This window comes from Gossypium arboreum, chromosome 4 (genome assembly GCF_025698485.1).
Source record: "Gossypium arboreum isolate Shixiya-1 chromosome 4, ASM2569848v2, whole genome shotgun sequence".
Classification (NCBI taxonomy): Eukaryota; Viridiplantae; Streptophyta; class Magnoliopsida; order Malvales; family Malvaceae; genus Gossypium; species Gossypium arboreum.
In genome coordinates this window covers 4,044,392-4,061,733 of record NC_069073.1, presented here as the reverse complement: position 1 = coordinate 4,061,733, position 17,342 = coordinate 4,044,392, and the positions used below count along the sequence as shown (strand labels likewise).

General features: G+C 32.0%; 2 protein-coding genes across 2 annotated transcripts; both read left to right on the top strand.

The window, feature by feature from the left end:
- The first annotated feature begins 1,648 nt into the window (after positions 1 to 1,648).
- Positions 1,649 to 3,215, top strand: LOC108459961 (CRIB domain-containing protein RIC4). Its single transcript, XM_017759355.2, has 3 exons — positions 1,649 to 1,960; positions 2,040 to 2,183; positions 2,684 to 3,215. The coding sequence occupies exons 1-3, from the start codon at positions 1,801 to 1,803 to the stop codon at positions 2,932 to 2,934; spliced, it is 555 nt and encodes a 184-aa protein (XP_017614844.1). The 5' UTR covers positions 1,649 to 1,800; the 3' UTR covers positions 2,935 to 3,215.
- Positions 3,216 to 12,684: 9,469 nt separating this feature from the next.
- Positions 12,685 to 17,342, top strand: LOC108459232 (uncharacterized). The gene is made up of 4 exons (XM_017758581.1): positions 12,685 to 12,748; positions 12,846 to 13,195; positions 14,281 to 15,021; positions 15,519 to 17,342. Exons 1-4 carry the CDS (start codon positions 12,685 to 12,687, stop codon positions 17,340 to 17,342), a joined length of 2,979 nt encoding a protein of 992 aa, XP_017614070.1.

Sequence of the window (17,342 nt, the reverse complement as noted above, 5' to 3'; positions counted from 1 at the left end):
GTGTTTTGACTCATTTTGACCAATACCAACTTGTACCTGTTTGTATATAACATCTTGTAATTTCAAATTTTATTTTTTTATCTTAAACAATTTTTTTTATAATTTAGATTTAAATTTAAATTATAATTATTAAATTAAGTTAATTAAGTGACTAATCTCCCACGTTCTGTAGGCCGATTAAGGGAGTAGACGTTGGTCATGAGTTAATTAAGTTAATGAATCCAAATGACAATTTTAAAACTTATATTTGCATATAGATATATTTATATGCATGTAATTGAGATATATTTGCATATTATAGTTTATTAAGAAATTAAAAATAAGACTATAAATATATATGTGAAAACATGAAATGATACATCGAAACACATCGGTAAGAGTATCAAGAGTTTTGAAGGTGGAGTGAATCAAGAGAAAAAAAATTCTTTTTAATGAATATAGAATTTTGAAAATTCCAAGTTTTATCCCTAATGAAATTGAGCATAGAATTTCTCAAATTCAAATCCAAGAATATCCAAAATCAGATTATCTTAATTTCCTAACAGGCAGATGCAGCTAAACATTAGAAAAGCTTTGAATTGGCATTCCATCCAACCGCTGCATATATAGGTTTACTTTAAACTCAAAAATATTTTGCAATTGCAGCAATCTAAAGACTTCTCCTCACACTTTACTTCAAGTTTTACCTTAGACTTGCTTTTCAGCAAATTATATCCCATTTTTTGGGGTTTCAGGAAACGGCCATTTTCTTTGGTGTCCATGTGTTGTTGGTTGCACAAATATCTCCACTTCCTTTTGTTTTTCTAATCTTGCATAGTTACATTGATTTTGCAAACTAATTTAAATGAAATAGCTCAAGTAGCACTCCCTATTTAAATCATTCTTATATTAATAGAACTTAAACAAAGTAGAAAACAAGACATAAAGAGAGTATAAAGATGCTCCGCCATAAAATATCAACTCTAAATTATTTGGGCTACAAAATATAAAATAAAAGACTCCTAATTGTGAAATTCTCCACAAATTTGATTAATATTTTATCTTTTTTTCCTCCCCATTTCCAATCCTCAATCATTTTATTCTTCTTTAAAATCAAGGAAACACCAATTGGGTACCCATCACCAAGAGCTTGGTGTTTCCAACACAAAAAGATCGCTTGTGATGTACTACTGGAAAGGATGAGTTCAATTTAAGTAAACAAATTATTAAAAAGAATACAAAGTTTGAGGTAGAAATATTAACAATGGAAAACAAATACACATAAGAAGAAGAAAAAAAGAAAAGAAATGGTAGCTTATTGTATAAGAGAGGCAAGTGAAGGCAGTCGGAGCCCACTTTGGATACTTGGCACAGTAAAAAAGTTTTCTAGGGAAAGTGACAGAAAGTTAGATGGAAGTGGGGCTTGTTGCATCATAAATATAGAAATTTAACCTACTTTTAGCACAGTCTATGTGAAGAAAGAAAACATAGCTTGGGTTAGGCCTGTTTTTAAGGCTTGACAATTGTAATCCTGTTAATATCAATTACTACACGTCCAAATATACCCATCAGATCAGTTGGTATAGTTTTAATGCCTCTCTTTTTCTGTACCAAACTAAAACTCAAATGTATGTTGACCTTGTTTCATACAGAAGAATAATTGTGACTTAATAACAAAGCCATATCCACCCAATATAACAAACTAATTATACATCCAATAGTTGCATTTCCTTCAACAACAACCGGCTGGTTTCTTTGGGGTTCTCACTTTTTCACTCGCTCAAGCCATTATTCTATTTTTCTCCCATCCATACCGCAGAAATGAGAGACAAAATGGAAAAGCTTGTTATTCTTCCCTTCTCGGTTGGTTGTGTCTCTGATTCAAGCGTGGCTGTCGCAGCACAGCGGCACCACCACCACCACCAGCCTAGGAGATCAAAGCCTCCTCCTGCTGCTGCTGACACCAATTCAAATGCAAAAAGTCTCTTTCTTTAATCCCTTTCCTTGTTATTTGGTTTCTCTTTTATTCGGGTTTTGAATTTGATTGGTGGACTTTGTAGGAACACAAGAGGAAGACGAAGACAGTTTATCGAGTGAAAACATGAAGTACTCATTGAAGTTGCTGCCTCTTCCAAGGCCTGACATATCAACTGGGTTTAATAGGCTCGTCACCAAGAGTTTTAAGACATTATCTCAGTTATTTGGTAAGTTTACAGATAATAACTAATATCTCAATTGCTGTCGCCTTTCTTCTGACGTTAAAGACCAAACAAGTAGTGCTAATTTGCTTATAAGTTCCAGGCCAGCATCTAATGGATATTCCATGATGAAATTAAAAAAGTGTCACTTTCAACAAATATATTTTATAACCTGACGAATACTGAAGTAGTAATTAGTTACCTTCAAAATTCTATACCATTATTGCCGATGTTTTAGCTAGCTGCTAGCCTTAGTAGTCCAAGGTTTAAACGTTGTATAACTTAAAGCTCAGATGGTAAATTTAACACCATTTCTAATATCTGAAAAGTTCATCAATAATGAACTTAAAGCTTAGCTGGTTTTGTTCATGAAACTATCCTTAATTAAGGGGTGGGGTGAGTGACATCTAGTCTAGCTATCTCCATCAATTTATGACTCTCTTTGCACCAAAAACACAACATAATAATTACGAGTACTCATATTTATTGCTGTTATGAGTTTTCAGCCTACAAAGACGAGATAGAAGAGTCGGAAAATGAAATGGAAATCGGATTCCCGACAGATGTAAAGCACGTGACACACATAGGATTGGATGGATCGGCATCTACCAGCCCCAGCAATGGCAGCTGGGACAATCGTCTCTCTCTTCATGACTTGTTCACTTTCCCCAGCAGTACTGCTCCTTCGGGACAGTGTGAACTCCCCATGGAAACACATCCAGAAGCAGCTTCACCCTTCGTTCCAGCTCATAATTAAGACTGGTGAAACAGGATTCCAGGGTGTTGCACTACTAGCTGATGATGATAAGTTGGTATATTTAAATGTCAAAAAATGGTTAAACTTGTAATGGAATTCTCTCTCTCCCCCCCCCCCCCTTGTTTGTTTTGTAGTTTTTACAAAGTTCTGTGGTGGGTGTCTAAATTTCACAAGTAAATGTTTCATGGTTTTGTAATTAATCTACAGTATTAGAAAATATACATCCATGGAAATTAGTATATTTTCTTGGAGTTAACATTCAATCTTTGAGAATTCTTAAATTATGTGGGAACTATCCATATTTGAATGGTAATATACATTAGATAGTTTTATAACATTGCAAGTATAGCACAACATGTGGGTGTTAAGGTGATCAATTTTGATTATTTTGTTACAAGAATTTAGAAACTAGATTAGTGGTAATAAGTCATGTGAATGATTCCTTAATTAAGGTTAACTATTGAGTTGAGTTATTGTAATATGGGAAATAATGTATGGGCAACTTCTCCGATTTAAGAGATATATTTTGAGTATTATTTATTTATATTTTTTTTGATAAATAAGAGAAGGCATCGTATTGCCTTAGATCAATTTATTTTTACATAAGGAATATCAAATTTATCTTCAAAAAGTAATTTCCTAATATGGAATGTAGGAGCATCAAGAATATGTAGATTAACATGAGTAGATGGACATGTTCTATCAGCAACCATGTTTCCTTCCCTGTTCACAAACTGGAATTTAACAGATTCAAAATGTCGAGATACTTCCTTTATTCTCCTGACAAGAGTCATCGATCAATTTAATCATTTCCGCTGCCAACATACAATCAGTTTCAATAATCACCTTGTTGTGTTCTCTAATCCAAATTATTTCTACATTTTAGAGTTTAAACTTATTGATATGTGAGGAATATTTGATATGTTCAGTAAGAAGGTCCTTAAAGGCAAGAGTTTATTCTTCACATAAAAGTGTACTTCAAATTGCAATAATCCCAAGATTGATTAGCTAGCTAATGGGCAAAACCTCTTGAACTATCAGCACAGCACACTTTACCAATGAGATTTTGTGGATCCATGAGACACACGATGAAACTAATATAGGCATGCTTTAAACATCAGAATATAGAACTGAAATGATGAACAGAACCAGGTAGACGTCAAACCAGTAAGAGCGCTTGACAGGATACTTGGCTCTTAATCCGGATAATATAGGATTCGGAGAATTTGAGGATTTAGAGTGTAGCTTATTGGTCAGTTGTTCATATTCTTCAAAAATAATTTGGTTCAAATCATCGTTGCACTAAAAAAATAAGAATTTGTTTGTTTGTTTAACAGGGTGATGATTTGAACAAATATTTAGTATACAATGATTTATTCAGAACATTTTTTAATAGAAGGACTAAAATGAATTTTCAATAATAGTTCAAGAACTCTCGATAAACTTTAACCTAATTTTTAATATAAATTATTCAATCTCATTTGTTTATTAAAATAAAATACTAACTATTACCTTTTAATATTATATTACCATTAACATTAAAGTTGAAGTAAAATTTGTTGATTATTTTTATTTTGAGTTTTTTTACTATATTATCAACTATTTTAATTTAATATTTTAGAAATATAATATCATTAAAATAAATTGCTTTAAGAAGTCATTTATCTTCAAATGGGTGATTAAAAATATTGAAATATTAAAAATCATGCTTTTCGTTGTAGCTATTAGTAATAACAAGTTTGAAGGACTAAAATCCACTTTAAATAAGAAAGATTCATTAGATACTAGCTAATGAAGAAAAGTAGTTCTTGAGATATGTTCAAGAGAGATCAACAAGATTGCAGATGTATTAACAAAAATGGTTCTCTTGAATGATGAAGTTTTGCATACGTTTGAAGATCTTCTATGGAGATTAAAGAGATCCTAAATGAAGAAAGTACTATTGGCAATTTATTCATGAACACTTCTCTCTGTAATCCTTTATTTATTTTACCAAAAAATTCTTTCTTTTAATCATTTAAATAAAGGATTATAATTGAAAATTAAATTATATCAATTATTACATAAATTAGAATATATATTGGAAAAGGTTATATATGTATATAAAAAGGAAACATTATATTACAAAAATCGTAATTTGATATATTTGCGATTCTAAAAAATATTCAAAAGTAAAATTGAAAATATCACTGATTGAGTCTTAACTTGACTGGCATGGGCATTATTATCAATATAGAAAGAGTGGGTTCAAGTACATTAAAGTGCATTATCATCCTATTTATATATTGGGAAAAGATTGTTAATAGTTCTAGACATTGTGTCTTCTCAAAATTAAAAATATCTTATGCATCTAATATATTGATAGCAAGGTTTTTCTTTAAAAATGGAATTTTTATTTTGCTGTCATGTCAACAAAAAAAACACGTGGGCAATCAATTTATAATAAAAAAATCAATAAAAATATAGTGTAGTTTCGAATGAGTGATGGTTATTGTATTATTTATTTTTATAAAAAATTTAGAGCTAATACTCAATGGACGATATTTTATTATTAGTAAAATAAAATAAAATAAAATATTTTCAATTATTAGATTTCATGCTAGTCTTAATTTTTATAGGATTTTTATGCTTCTTAAAATAAAATGGTAAGTTTATTCCATTAGTTGAGTTTGTTTTAAGCACTTGGTTGAGACGAAAATGAGAAGAAAAGCTTAAATTGAAGCTGAAATCGTGACACCAATGCCTTTATAATCAATTAAAGAGTTGGACTTTAACAAAATTCACATCGGAGTGAATTGCCTTCAAAGTTGCAACATCAAGGTGGTAATGTTGCAACACCAGCCTTTATGATCGCAGCACTGAGCTAGTAATGTCGAAACACTAGCTACAAACCTGGAAATGGAGAAGTTAAAGCTTGCTTGAGGAGGATGTCACGACAAACAAAAGCACTGATTGAGGAATCTGTTGAGGATGTCATAACATCGACTCTAACGGGGCAAAAGTTCTAAAAAGCATTTTTCAATCCAACAAGCTTTAAATCAAATTTTAAGTAATGATAAAATTGTCGTATCAAAATATAAATAGTAATTTATGACACTTTTTCCATATAGATTCTTACTATTGGACTTTTTAGGTTAGATTTTAGAATACTCTACTTTTCTTAACAAAGGGTACATGGACTTATTTATACTTTTTGCCATTCCTTTTAACATTTTAGTGGATTTCTCGTATTTTGTTTATCCAATCTCACATCTTAACGATTGGATTTTCAATACTGTGGATTTATCACATCAAACTTTCATCGAATCAAGGATTTTGTTAACTATAAGCATTTTTAAACTCCATTTAATTTCAGTTATTTTTCTTGTGTAATTTAGCATGAAATTGATTGAATTGCTTGAATTGATAATGGGTTTTAACTAATTTTGTATTTTATTGATTAATTGACAGCTAAAGATGACTCTTCTCCTTTGTCTTTATTTTCATTTGTACGTGGTTGTTGGGTTTGAATTTTACTAAAAAAATATGGATAACAAATTGTTAACTTATGTTGAATTTTAATTATTTGAGAAAAATGTGACAAAATTACCAATTTGTAATAATTTCATGAGGTTTTGAAGTGTTTATTGGGGATTAATATTTGGTTTAGGTTTTCTTTAACAAAATTCACAGAAATTTATGATTGATAAGGAAAATATATAATTAAATAATTAAATTTTCATTTAACTTAAATTGAATAGATAAATTAATTTTTTAAATTTTATATTTATCTAATTTAATTTTTTAATATAAAATATTTTATCCATTGAATTTATTTAATTTTAATTTGAAAATATTAATTTATTTAAGTTAACTTATATAAATGTTTTATCCAATATTTGAATAAATTAGGTATAAAAATTAACTTATAAAAATATTTGAAAAATCAATTTAAATTTGAAAATTAAGAATTTATTAATTTAAATTGAATGGATAAATTATTTTTAAATTTTATATTTATCTAATTAACTTTTTAATATAAAATGTTTGATCCATTGAACTTATTTAATTTAAATTTGAAAATGTTAATAAAAATAAATTAACTTATATAATTTAATTTAATTTAATAATTATATAAATGTTTTATCTAATATTTAAAAATGAGAAGGATTGTATGAAACTCGGTTTCACGTTCCTATCCCTTTCCAATAGGAGAATGACAAATCAGATTTTTCTTCATGATTTTTAGCATTTTTAGTTGAATTTGATTTTCTTCAGGAGTAAAAGTAGAAAATCAAGAGTAAAATCTGATTTGTCATTCTCCTATTGGAAAGGGATAGGGATAAGATGGAATCACAATTTCATACAATCATTTCTCTTAAAAAAGTTAACGTAAATAAAATAACATATAAAATAATTTGAAAATGTCAATATTGCCCACTTGTCCCAATATCATACGTTTGTACCTTCTTATATTATATTATATTATATCTAATTTAATGAGTTTATCATTTACAAATGTTTATTATCATATATATATATAAGAAAACTTTGTAGTATAATACTATATTTTGTCACAATGATATGTATGTGAAAAGAACATTTATGTACAATTTTTTAAAAAATTTATTTAATAATGAATATAGGTGAAGCGGTAATGAATTTGTATTTGAATATTATTGAATGTGTGTCGATTATTGGATTTATGATTTATAATTTATAATTGTTTTATTTAAAGATTATATAAAAGTATGAAAAAAAGTGTCATCGTAATAATATTAATAATTATTTTAAAAAATATTTCGTAATTTTATAATTAAGTTGGTGACCCGATTAAAGATGATACTGAATTCAATAAAGTGTAAAAATACTAATATATATATGATATCTTAAATAAAAGTAATTATATTTTTGAAAAAATAATATTGGTGAGTTTAAACAAGTTTAGATTAATCATTCACAAATACAATAAACAAAAATGAAACACACATTTCAAGTCGAGTTGAGTTTGAACAACCATGTATAAATTTAATGTCGCGTATAAGTTGAGCTCAAACCCAATTCGGCCTAGAACAAAACTCCTCTATATATAATTATGGATGCAAGTAATTTTTGTAACTTTTAAATGAAAAATTTTAAATATACTAATATAGTCCACTCATGTTTCGCGTTAGGTTGATTATTTGTTTGTGCTAAATTATAGAGTAAAAATTTGGAGATTAAACATATACTCTAAGCAAAGCTTTTAAAACTGGATAAGTGGTCAAATTAGTCAAGCCACTAGTTTGTATGGTTAGATGAAATAAATCATCAAACAAATCATTAAAATTTTTAAAAATATTTTAAAAAATAAAAATTGGTTCAATCAATTTTTTGGCCTGGTTCAACTGGTCTATTTTGGCTCGCGAGTGAACCAGTTTAATGCCTTTTTTCCAATCGATACCCCAATTGGTTCGGTTCAATTTAAATAACCATGAGTCTAGGTTTCTACACTTCGTACATTTGAAATTTAGTCCAACCACTTTTATTTTCAAAAATTTAATGCCTCTACTTTTTGGACTAAAAATTCTGATTTCAAATTATATATATGACCACGTAATGTTTTAATTAAAAATTTAACGATATTGACTATTTGGACTAATTAATAACATTAAAAAATTATAGGGACTCATTCATGTTAAAAAATTAAAGTATAAACAATACTAGAATTTCAGTTTTTGGTTCATTAGTTAAAGGTATTTACCTTATATCTATGTTGTGAGACCGAATCGTAAGAATTATCTATAATGATGTGTGTATGGTAGTAATTCATTCCTCTAGTATGAGTAAGTTGTACAAGAAAAAAACAACACTAGATCATATTTCACCTACATGTGAGTAAAATAAAAAATTTATATTAATAATATATTTAAAAAAACTATTTAGATACATAAAACTTATTTGACTCAATTATATACATTTAAAACATATATATTGATTTTTTAAAAGTATGCCTGTAATGTGGCTTTTCTCTGTATGCCCGTAGTGTGGCTTTTCTGTTCTTAGTTTTTTTAGGAAGTTTTCTGGCGTCTTCTTGTGTTTTGGTTCCTTTTGCGAAGATATGAAGAACATCTTAGCAAGTTTACGAATCGAAGAGGAAGAGGAAGAGGAGAGTGGAGATAAAGAGTTGTGGGAGATTGAAATAGAAGAAAACTTAACGGAGCAGGCCATTAATTTTTGTTTAGTCAGTTGTTTCCTTACAGCAACGACTATCAATTTCCAATCTATGCGCATGGTGATGGCCAATCTGTAACACCCCCTACCCGTGTCTGATGCTGGGACCGGATATGAGGCATTACTAGACTTAAACATGCACACAAACGAAAACCGGCCCTAAAATTTCATTTAATTCAAAACTATTCAGACACATGCATAACGTCCCTTATTTGGGTCTATGAAGCCCAAAATATACTTTGAAACAGTTTCGGGACTAAACCGAGAACTTACGAAAACCTGGAAAATTTCACGCAACAACAAGTCCTTCATTTTAAATATATTTCACTTTAACCAACATCCATGACTATCAACCTCAACACAAGATATTAGCACATACATGAATTCAATAACATTCAATATCATCTATTTTAATACCAACGTATCACTTGCCTACCATCATGTATGTAATGTACATTCTTACATTAACTAGAACTAGATATGCCAAATCTTATTCTCGTTTAATACCATCTTACTGTGGTTACCAATTTGTCCATTAAACATTCATGTTCAAGGAATTATTACTTATTTACATTTAATTCATGATCCATAGGTATGCATTCAACTTACCTAATGTATCACCAATCATGCACAACAAACAAAGCTAACTACCTCATCACCCCAGAAACATAGAACATGACATGATTAATTAAGCTTACAAACCATAGTGAATATAGGCCACATCCCATGGCCATATACGATAACTCAACGTAGATCAATAGGTTAGGCCAAATCATAATAATAATACATGTCATAAAACTAGCTTCCTATGCATGCCACTCACTTGATATTTCTAATATTTGAATTAATTCTCCCAAAAGTGATAGCTTGATAGTGTGATTCTACCTTCAACGATCTCTAACCCTAAGCCGACCTATCAATACTAAAGAAATGGAGAAGAAGGGTAAGCTTTTCGCTTAGTAAGTCCATATGAAATTAATAAGTAATTACTAACATGCTTTTCAAGATAAAACACTATAATTGTACAATTACACATGTTCAGGTTAAGTTATTTTATCGAGTTATAGTTACTAAATCATTTATATCTGGATCTACGAAACTCCAAACTAAGTTCTGTTAATTTTCATTGAAACTAGACTCATATACCTTTCTCTCATAAAATTTTCAGAATTTTTGAGTTAGTCAATTAGTACATTTTATTCATTAAAATTTCCCCTATTTCAGTGTTCGGCTACTCTGACCTCTGTTCACTACGAATCAATTTTCTCTCTGTAAAGAATTCAAAGGGCTATGCCATTTATTTATCTTAAAAATATACTAAATAAGGAATCTATACATGTAAATTATAACTCCTAATTATTTTTTCACAATTTTTTAGTGAATTTCTCAAATAGGAACAGGGGATCTCGAAGTCATTCAGACTCTGTCTCACAACAATTTAAATATCTCATAACATAAAACTCAATTGCATGTACCGTTTCCTCTATGTGAAACTAGACTCATTAAGCTTTAATCTCATATTTTATTCAGCCCTAAATAAATTTCCACAATTTATGGTGAATTTTCAAAGTTGTATCACTGCAATAACGCAAAACTGCCAAGGCTAAATTTACTCAATCACAACTATTATTCACTAAATCCATACAATATCATTTCAAGTATCAAGACTTATTCCTCATCATGTAATTTTCATAGTATTCACCAATACTATATACATCATATATCAAGGCTTCACACATAAGTTTAGTGTACAAACCTGTACAACTTGTAATTTAACTTAAGAACATACTCACCAATGGCTTGTCTCATTGGGACCATTATCGAATACTCCGTCAAATTACCCGTTGAACACTCGAAATATAATCGGATACACGGAAGCCCGCAGCTAGACAAACTCAATAGCCTGCGGTTTATGTAGCAAAGCTACCATAATCTCACCCATAATGAACTCGGAACGCAACCCAATGAGCTTGGGTGTTAGCATCCATAATGAACTCGGAATACAACTCAACGAGTTCGGATGCCTCATAGTTCTCACAAACTCGGACCACAACTCAACGAGTTCGGATCTCAATTTCCTAGTGACATGTCACTTGTATCCTAACCTACTCCTAAGGTTCAAACGGGCTCTTTCCTCGATCATACGCCATTGCCATTTTTCTAGTTATGCCAATATCGATGCTCTGGTGGCAACTCATATTTTTCAAGTATTCCACATAATTTGTATAATAATTCAACAACAATCATAGCATGCAACAATTCGTAAATAATAATCATCATACCATTATAAAGACATCAACAACATATAGTAATGTTACATCATTTACATAATATCAAATTATTCACATATATGTATACTTACAATTCATATAATATCATAAAATTAACATTAAAATACACATTGCATTATTAAAATCATATGAACTTACCTCGTATGCGAAAATGGTCATTTTTACCATTTTGTCCACAACTTGGTATTTTGCCGATTTTAGCCCGAATTTTGATTTTCCTTTCTCTATCCTTTCAAATATAGCCTAATCAGGACTCATATTATTCAAATCAACCCAAAATCATATTTTGAAAAAATTACAATTTTGCCACTAAACTTTCACATGTTTACACTTTTGCCCCAAATCTCGTAAATTAAAAGTCACCATATTTTCTTATGTTTTATGACATGCTGATCATTTTTCCCTTCTATATCAACATCCAATTCTCACTCTAACACGTATTTATGAACATTAGGTATTTTTACCGATTGTGTCATTTTACTCGTTTTCACGTAAAATCGCTTAGCAAAAGTCATTTATCTAACACCCAACCTTCATTTTCTATCATTAGACATCAAAATACATGCATATTATTCATGGATAAATTTTTAGACATGAACTTTAGCTCAAATTAATGGTAGAAATAAGCAGAACAAGTTACTAGAATTTCAAAAATATAAAGAACTTTAAAAATGGGGAAAAGATGGACTTAAAATCAAGCTTGGAAGTTTTAAAAACCCTAGCCATGCCTTCCATCTCCATATACGATTATGGCATGAGAAAAATGAAGAAGATGACATCTTTTTCTTAATTATTTTAGCTTTATTCACCAATTTACTAAAATACCCTTAATGAAAAATAAATGAAAACATACCATGCCATGTCCATCTTTGTCTACTAATTACAAAATGGGCTATTTACCATTTAAGGACCCCCAATTTAAAAACCCATTACTCACAAGTACTTAGTACCTTTGTAAACTAGAATACACATTTTGTAACTTTTACAATTTAGTCATTTTGACTAAATTGAGTGCCCGAACGTCAAAATTTTCGAATAAGGTTTTTGAGAAATTATTTCATAAAATCATAGACCATAAAAATATAATAATAAAAAATTTTCATCGAATTTGTGGCCCTAAAACCACTATTCTGAGTAGGCCCAAAATCGGGATATTACATCTCTGGCATCCTATAGGAGGGGTTTCTATTACTGACATTGGTGAAAAATGAATTCTTTTTCGTTTCTTTTGTGAAGTGGACAGAGATAGAATGGTTAAAGGGTCACCATGGACCTTCAACAATCATTTGCTCATCATCTCTATGTTAAAAGAGGGGGAAGACCCGCTGGAAGTGCCTCTCAATAACGCCAATTTCTGGGTTCAGATCCATGATCTACCTTCAGGCCTGTATTCAGAAAATATTGCAAGATAGTTTGGTGACTTTATAGGTTCTTTCATAGAGTATGATACAAAAACCATTACAGCAAGTCTACGGAATTTTATGAGAATTAGAGTACAAGTGGATGTCCGAAAACCTTTGAAGAGACGGAGGCGATTACTGGTTGCTAAATCGAAAGAATTTTGTGTCAGTTTTAAATATGAAAAGTTAGAAACTTTCTGTTTCTTATATGGACATCTAGGACATGGAGGAAGCTTCTGTCCGATTCGAATGTATCACGGGAGTAGAAATTTACCAATGGGATGGGATATTTCGTTAAGAGCTCTTCCTCGGCGAGCGGTGGTAGGTAGGAGTCATTGGCTTAGGGATTCCGTTACAGATTGGGGAGTAATGGCAGGGGTATCAAGATCAAATTCAGGGAGAAATTTTAGGAATCAACATATTCTTAATTTGATGTGCATTTGTGAAACAAATTTGGGGTTAAACTTGATAGGTAAGTCTTTTACCCTCCAAAAAAATAGCATTAATGAAGATGATTTTATGGACGATGGAGCAATGAATAAGGAAGGGCCTATTCTTGTCAATGAAGGAAAAAAAAAGATTGAGGCCCACTATTGTGCAGGAAGTTGCAATTGAAAGCGATTCTTCTGAAAGGCATAGGGAACGGATGAACTTTTATCAAAATGAGAAATCGGTTAAACCTGCGGAGCGGGTCATCCGAATATTATGAAAATTTTAAGTTAGAACGTCCGTGGACTGGGGAATCCATGGTCGGTCCGATGTGTTCAGCATTTGCTGAAAGAATATCGTCTCCATATTTTTTTCTTTATGGAAACTAAAATTGATAGAAGTAGAATGGAAAGAATAAGGAGAAAGTTTGGGTATCAAAATGGAATTGAGGTTGCAGCCAATGGTACTAAGGGTAGTCTTTCTATTGGTTAGACTAATGAGGCTGATATTCGACTATTGGGTTATAATGACAGTTGTATTGATGTTATGGTCATTAATAACAATAATAGACCCGATTAGCATCTTATCGGGTTTTACGGAGCTCCTGATGTTAGAGACAGAATTAGTTCTTGGAATCTACTTAGAAACCTCAGTCATAATTTTTCGGAAGCATGGGTCGTGTTGGGTGATTTTAATGAAATCTTATCTAATCAATAAAAATGTGGAGGAAGACTTAGAGAGGAAAAACAAATTGAAGCTTTCAGAGATGTTTTGGATTATTGTGGACTCACGGATCTTGGTTACCAGGGTCGTTGGTATACTTGGGCAAGGGGGAATTTTGAGTCTACCGATATTCGAGAAATATTAGATAGAGGAGTTGCAAATATCCAATGGTATAATTCTTTCTCTAATTATATGCTTGTTCATTTACCAAATTTGACCTCAGATCATTCTCCTATTTTCCTTGATTCTGATTTTTCTGCTAATGATAAATATGTAGATAAAATCAGGATTTTCGATTTGAAAAAATGTAGTTATTGGAAGAGTCATGTTATGCTGAAGTTAAGTTTTTGTGGGACTTGAATAAGCATCTTAATATTCCGGAGCGTCTTCATGCTATTGGTAAAGGTTTTAGTAGATGGGCAATAAGGATTAGAAGGGAGAAAAATGGTAAAATGATTTCTCTTAAAAGCAGATTAAATGCTCTTTACAACGCCCCTCCGAATGACGAGACCTTGGAGGAAATTATTGAAGCTAAGCTAGATCTTAATCTGGAAATAGATAAAACTGAAATGTACTGGGAACAAAGGGCCCGTTCTAATTGGCTTAAGAATAGGGATCGTAATACGAATTTTTTTCACAGTCTTGATTCTAACAAACGCCGCATGAATAAGATCATGAGACTTAGATGTGAGGATGGTTCGGTTATTACTGAGGAAGATGAGATGATGAAGATGGCAGTCAGCTATTTTAAGGAATTATTTACTAGTTCTCGGCAGAGGGATGATGATAATACGCATGAAGGAGTTTCCTCAAGAATATCTCCATCTATGAATGAACAACTATTGCGTGAGTTCAAGGTGGAAGAAATCAGAAAGGCTCTTTGGGAGATGGCGCCAACTAAAGCGCCAAGAGTTGATGGATTTCATACTATCTTCTTTCAAAAGTTCTGGCACATAATCGGGCAGGATGTAGCGAAGTTTTGTTTACAAGTCATTAATAGGGAGGCTTCACTTTATGAAGTTAATTCTACCAAGATTATTCTCATTCTCAAAGTAAGTGATGCGGATATGATGTCTCTATTTCGCCCTATTAGTCTGTGTTCGATCTTATACAAAATAACTTCTAAGACCATTGCTAATAGATTGAAATTAGTTTTGGACCAATATATTGGTCATACTCAAAGAGCGTTTGTGCCGGGCAGACTAATCTCAGATAATGTCCTTGTGGCATATAAAATTATACATACTTTGAAGAGGAGGAAAAAATGGAAGAAAAGTTTTTTGCGTTAAAGCTTGACATGAGCAAAGCTTACAATAGAGTGGAGTGGGGTTTTTTAGAAGGAATGGTGAAGCATATGGGTTTTGCGTCGGAATGGATTAGTTTGATCATGTATTGTATCTCCTCAGTGCCTTATACTGTCAATTTCAATGGGTCCTCGAGTGAGAAATTTTTCCCTCAAAGGGGACTACGTTAAGGGGATCCTTTAAGCCCCTACCTTTTTTTAATTTGTACGGAGGGCTTCTCAGTTTTATTAGATTCTGCTATTTAGACGGGCAACTTAAGAGGGGTGAAAGTTTGTAGGGGGAGCCCTGCTGTCACTCACCTATTTTTTGCTGATGACAATATTATTTTTGATGATGCAAACGATACAGGAAGGCGGGTTTTGATCGATATTCTGAAACGTTATGAAACCGCATCGGGGCAGAATATAAACCTTGATAAGTTACAGATTTTCTTCAGCTCAAATGTCTCTGATATTTCTTGTAGTCATTTGGTGCAGATGTTAGGAGTTTGGCGATTGCTATGTATGGAGAGATATTTGGATCTCCCTACGATGGTTGAGAGGAAAAAGAATGATGCGTTTCAACATATTTGTGATAGGATGAAGATGAAAGTTCAGAGTTGGGGAGCTAGACTTCTTTCTCAAGGTGGAAAAGAAGTTTTTATTAAAACGGTCCTTCAAGCGATTCCTACATACTCGATGTCGTGTTTCCTGTTTCCTAAGACGTTGTGTACGAAGCTTGAAAGTATCATGAGTAGGTTTTGGTGGCAAAAAAGTTTGACTCGAAATGGAATGCACTGGTGTAACTGGGCTAATCTCAATATCCCTAAAAATTATGGTGGTATGGGTTTTAGGGATCTTGGCAAGTTTAATATTGCCCTTTTAGTGAAACAAGGTTGGAGGTTAGTTACTAATCCGAATTCTTTATTGGGACGTATTTATAAAGCTAAGCATTATCCCCATACCTCGTTTTGGAATGCCACTTTAGGCACTAATCCGTCGTATACTTGGAAGAGTATTTTTGCAGCCAGAAAGGTTTTAGAAGATGGTTTGGGCTGGAAAGTGGGATCAGGTTCCCAAATCTCAATTTTGCAAGATTGTTGGTTACCCCATTGGGCAGGGGGAAAAATTCAGGCTACTCCTGCAAACAGCAGATTTGACAGAGTGTCAGAGCTTATTGATTATTCTACTAAGTCCTGGAAAGTGGATTTAATTAGTAAGTGTTTTACCCCTTTGGAAGCTATTGCAATCTGTTACATTCCTCTTTCGGTTTACAACTCTGAAGATAGAATGGTGTGGTTTGCTGATAACTCCGGCAGGTATACGGTTCGTAGTGGGTATCGTTGTCTTGTTGGTTCGTGGGTTGAAGACACTGTGAATACTGACTCTTCAGGAGTTTACAAAAAAATTTGGGAATTAAATCTTCCCCCAAAGATCAGAATCATTGTTTGGCAAATTACAAAAGATTATATTCCTACTGCTGTTAATCTATACAATAGACGTATTAGCTCTTCCCCAAGTTACCCCAGCTATAGTGAAGCCCTGGAGAATTTCATGCATACTCTCCTAGTTTGTGGACCTGCGAAAGATGTTTGGCAATCAATGGGGGTTGACTGGTCAAATTTCAATGAGAGTATGGATTTTTGTACCTGGATCAACTTGGTTTTTCAAGATAGAAGGCATGATTTTGGTGAAATTGCTACAACCACGGCCTGGGCACTCTGGCAAGCCCGAAATAAACGCACAATGGAGGGAAAGGGACAATCAGCCCAAGATATCTGCTCTCTTACTTTCAGTATTATAAAAGAGATGCGTGAGTTGAAAGAAAGAATACCTGCTCTAGTGAACAAAATGAATCCCATTTGGATGCCTCCTCAAGAACATTTTGTTAAGGTAAATTTCGATGCTGCATTCAGAATAACTCTTCATCAGCCATCTTCTGGTTTTATTATCAGAAATTCTAGGGGTCAGGTGATGGGATACGGAACCATTTTTAATAAGTTTGTCTTGGATTCGTTCACTGCTGAGGCTATAGCCTGCCTTCAGGCTCTGGATTTCTCTAGGGATAAGGTTTTACTCATGTGCAAATGA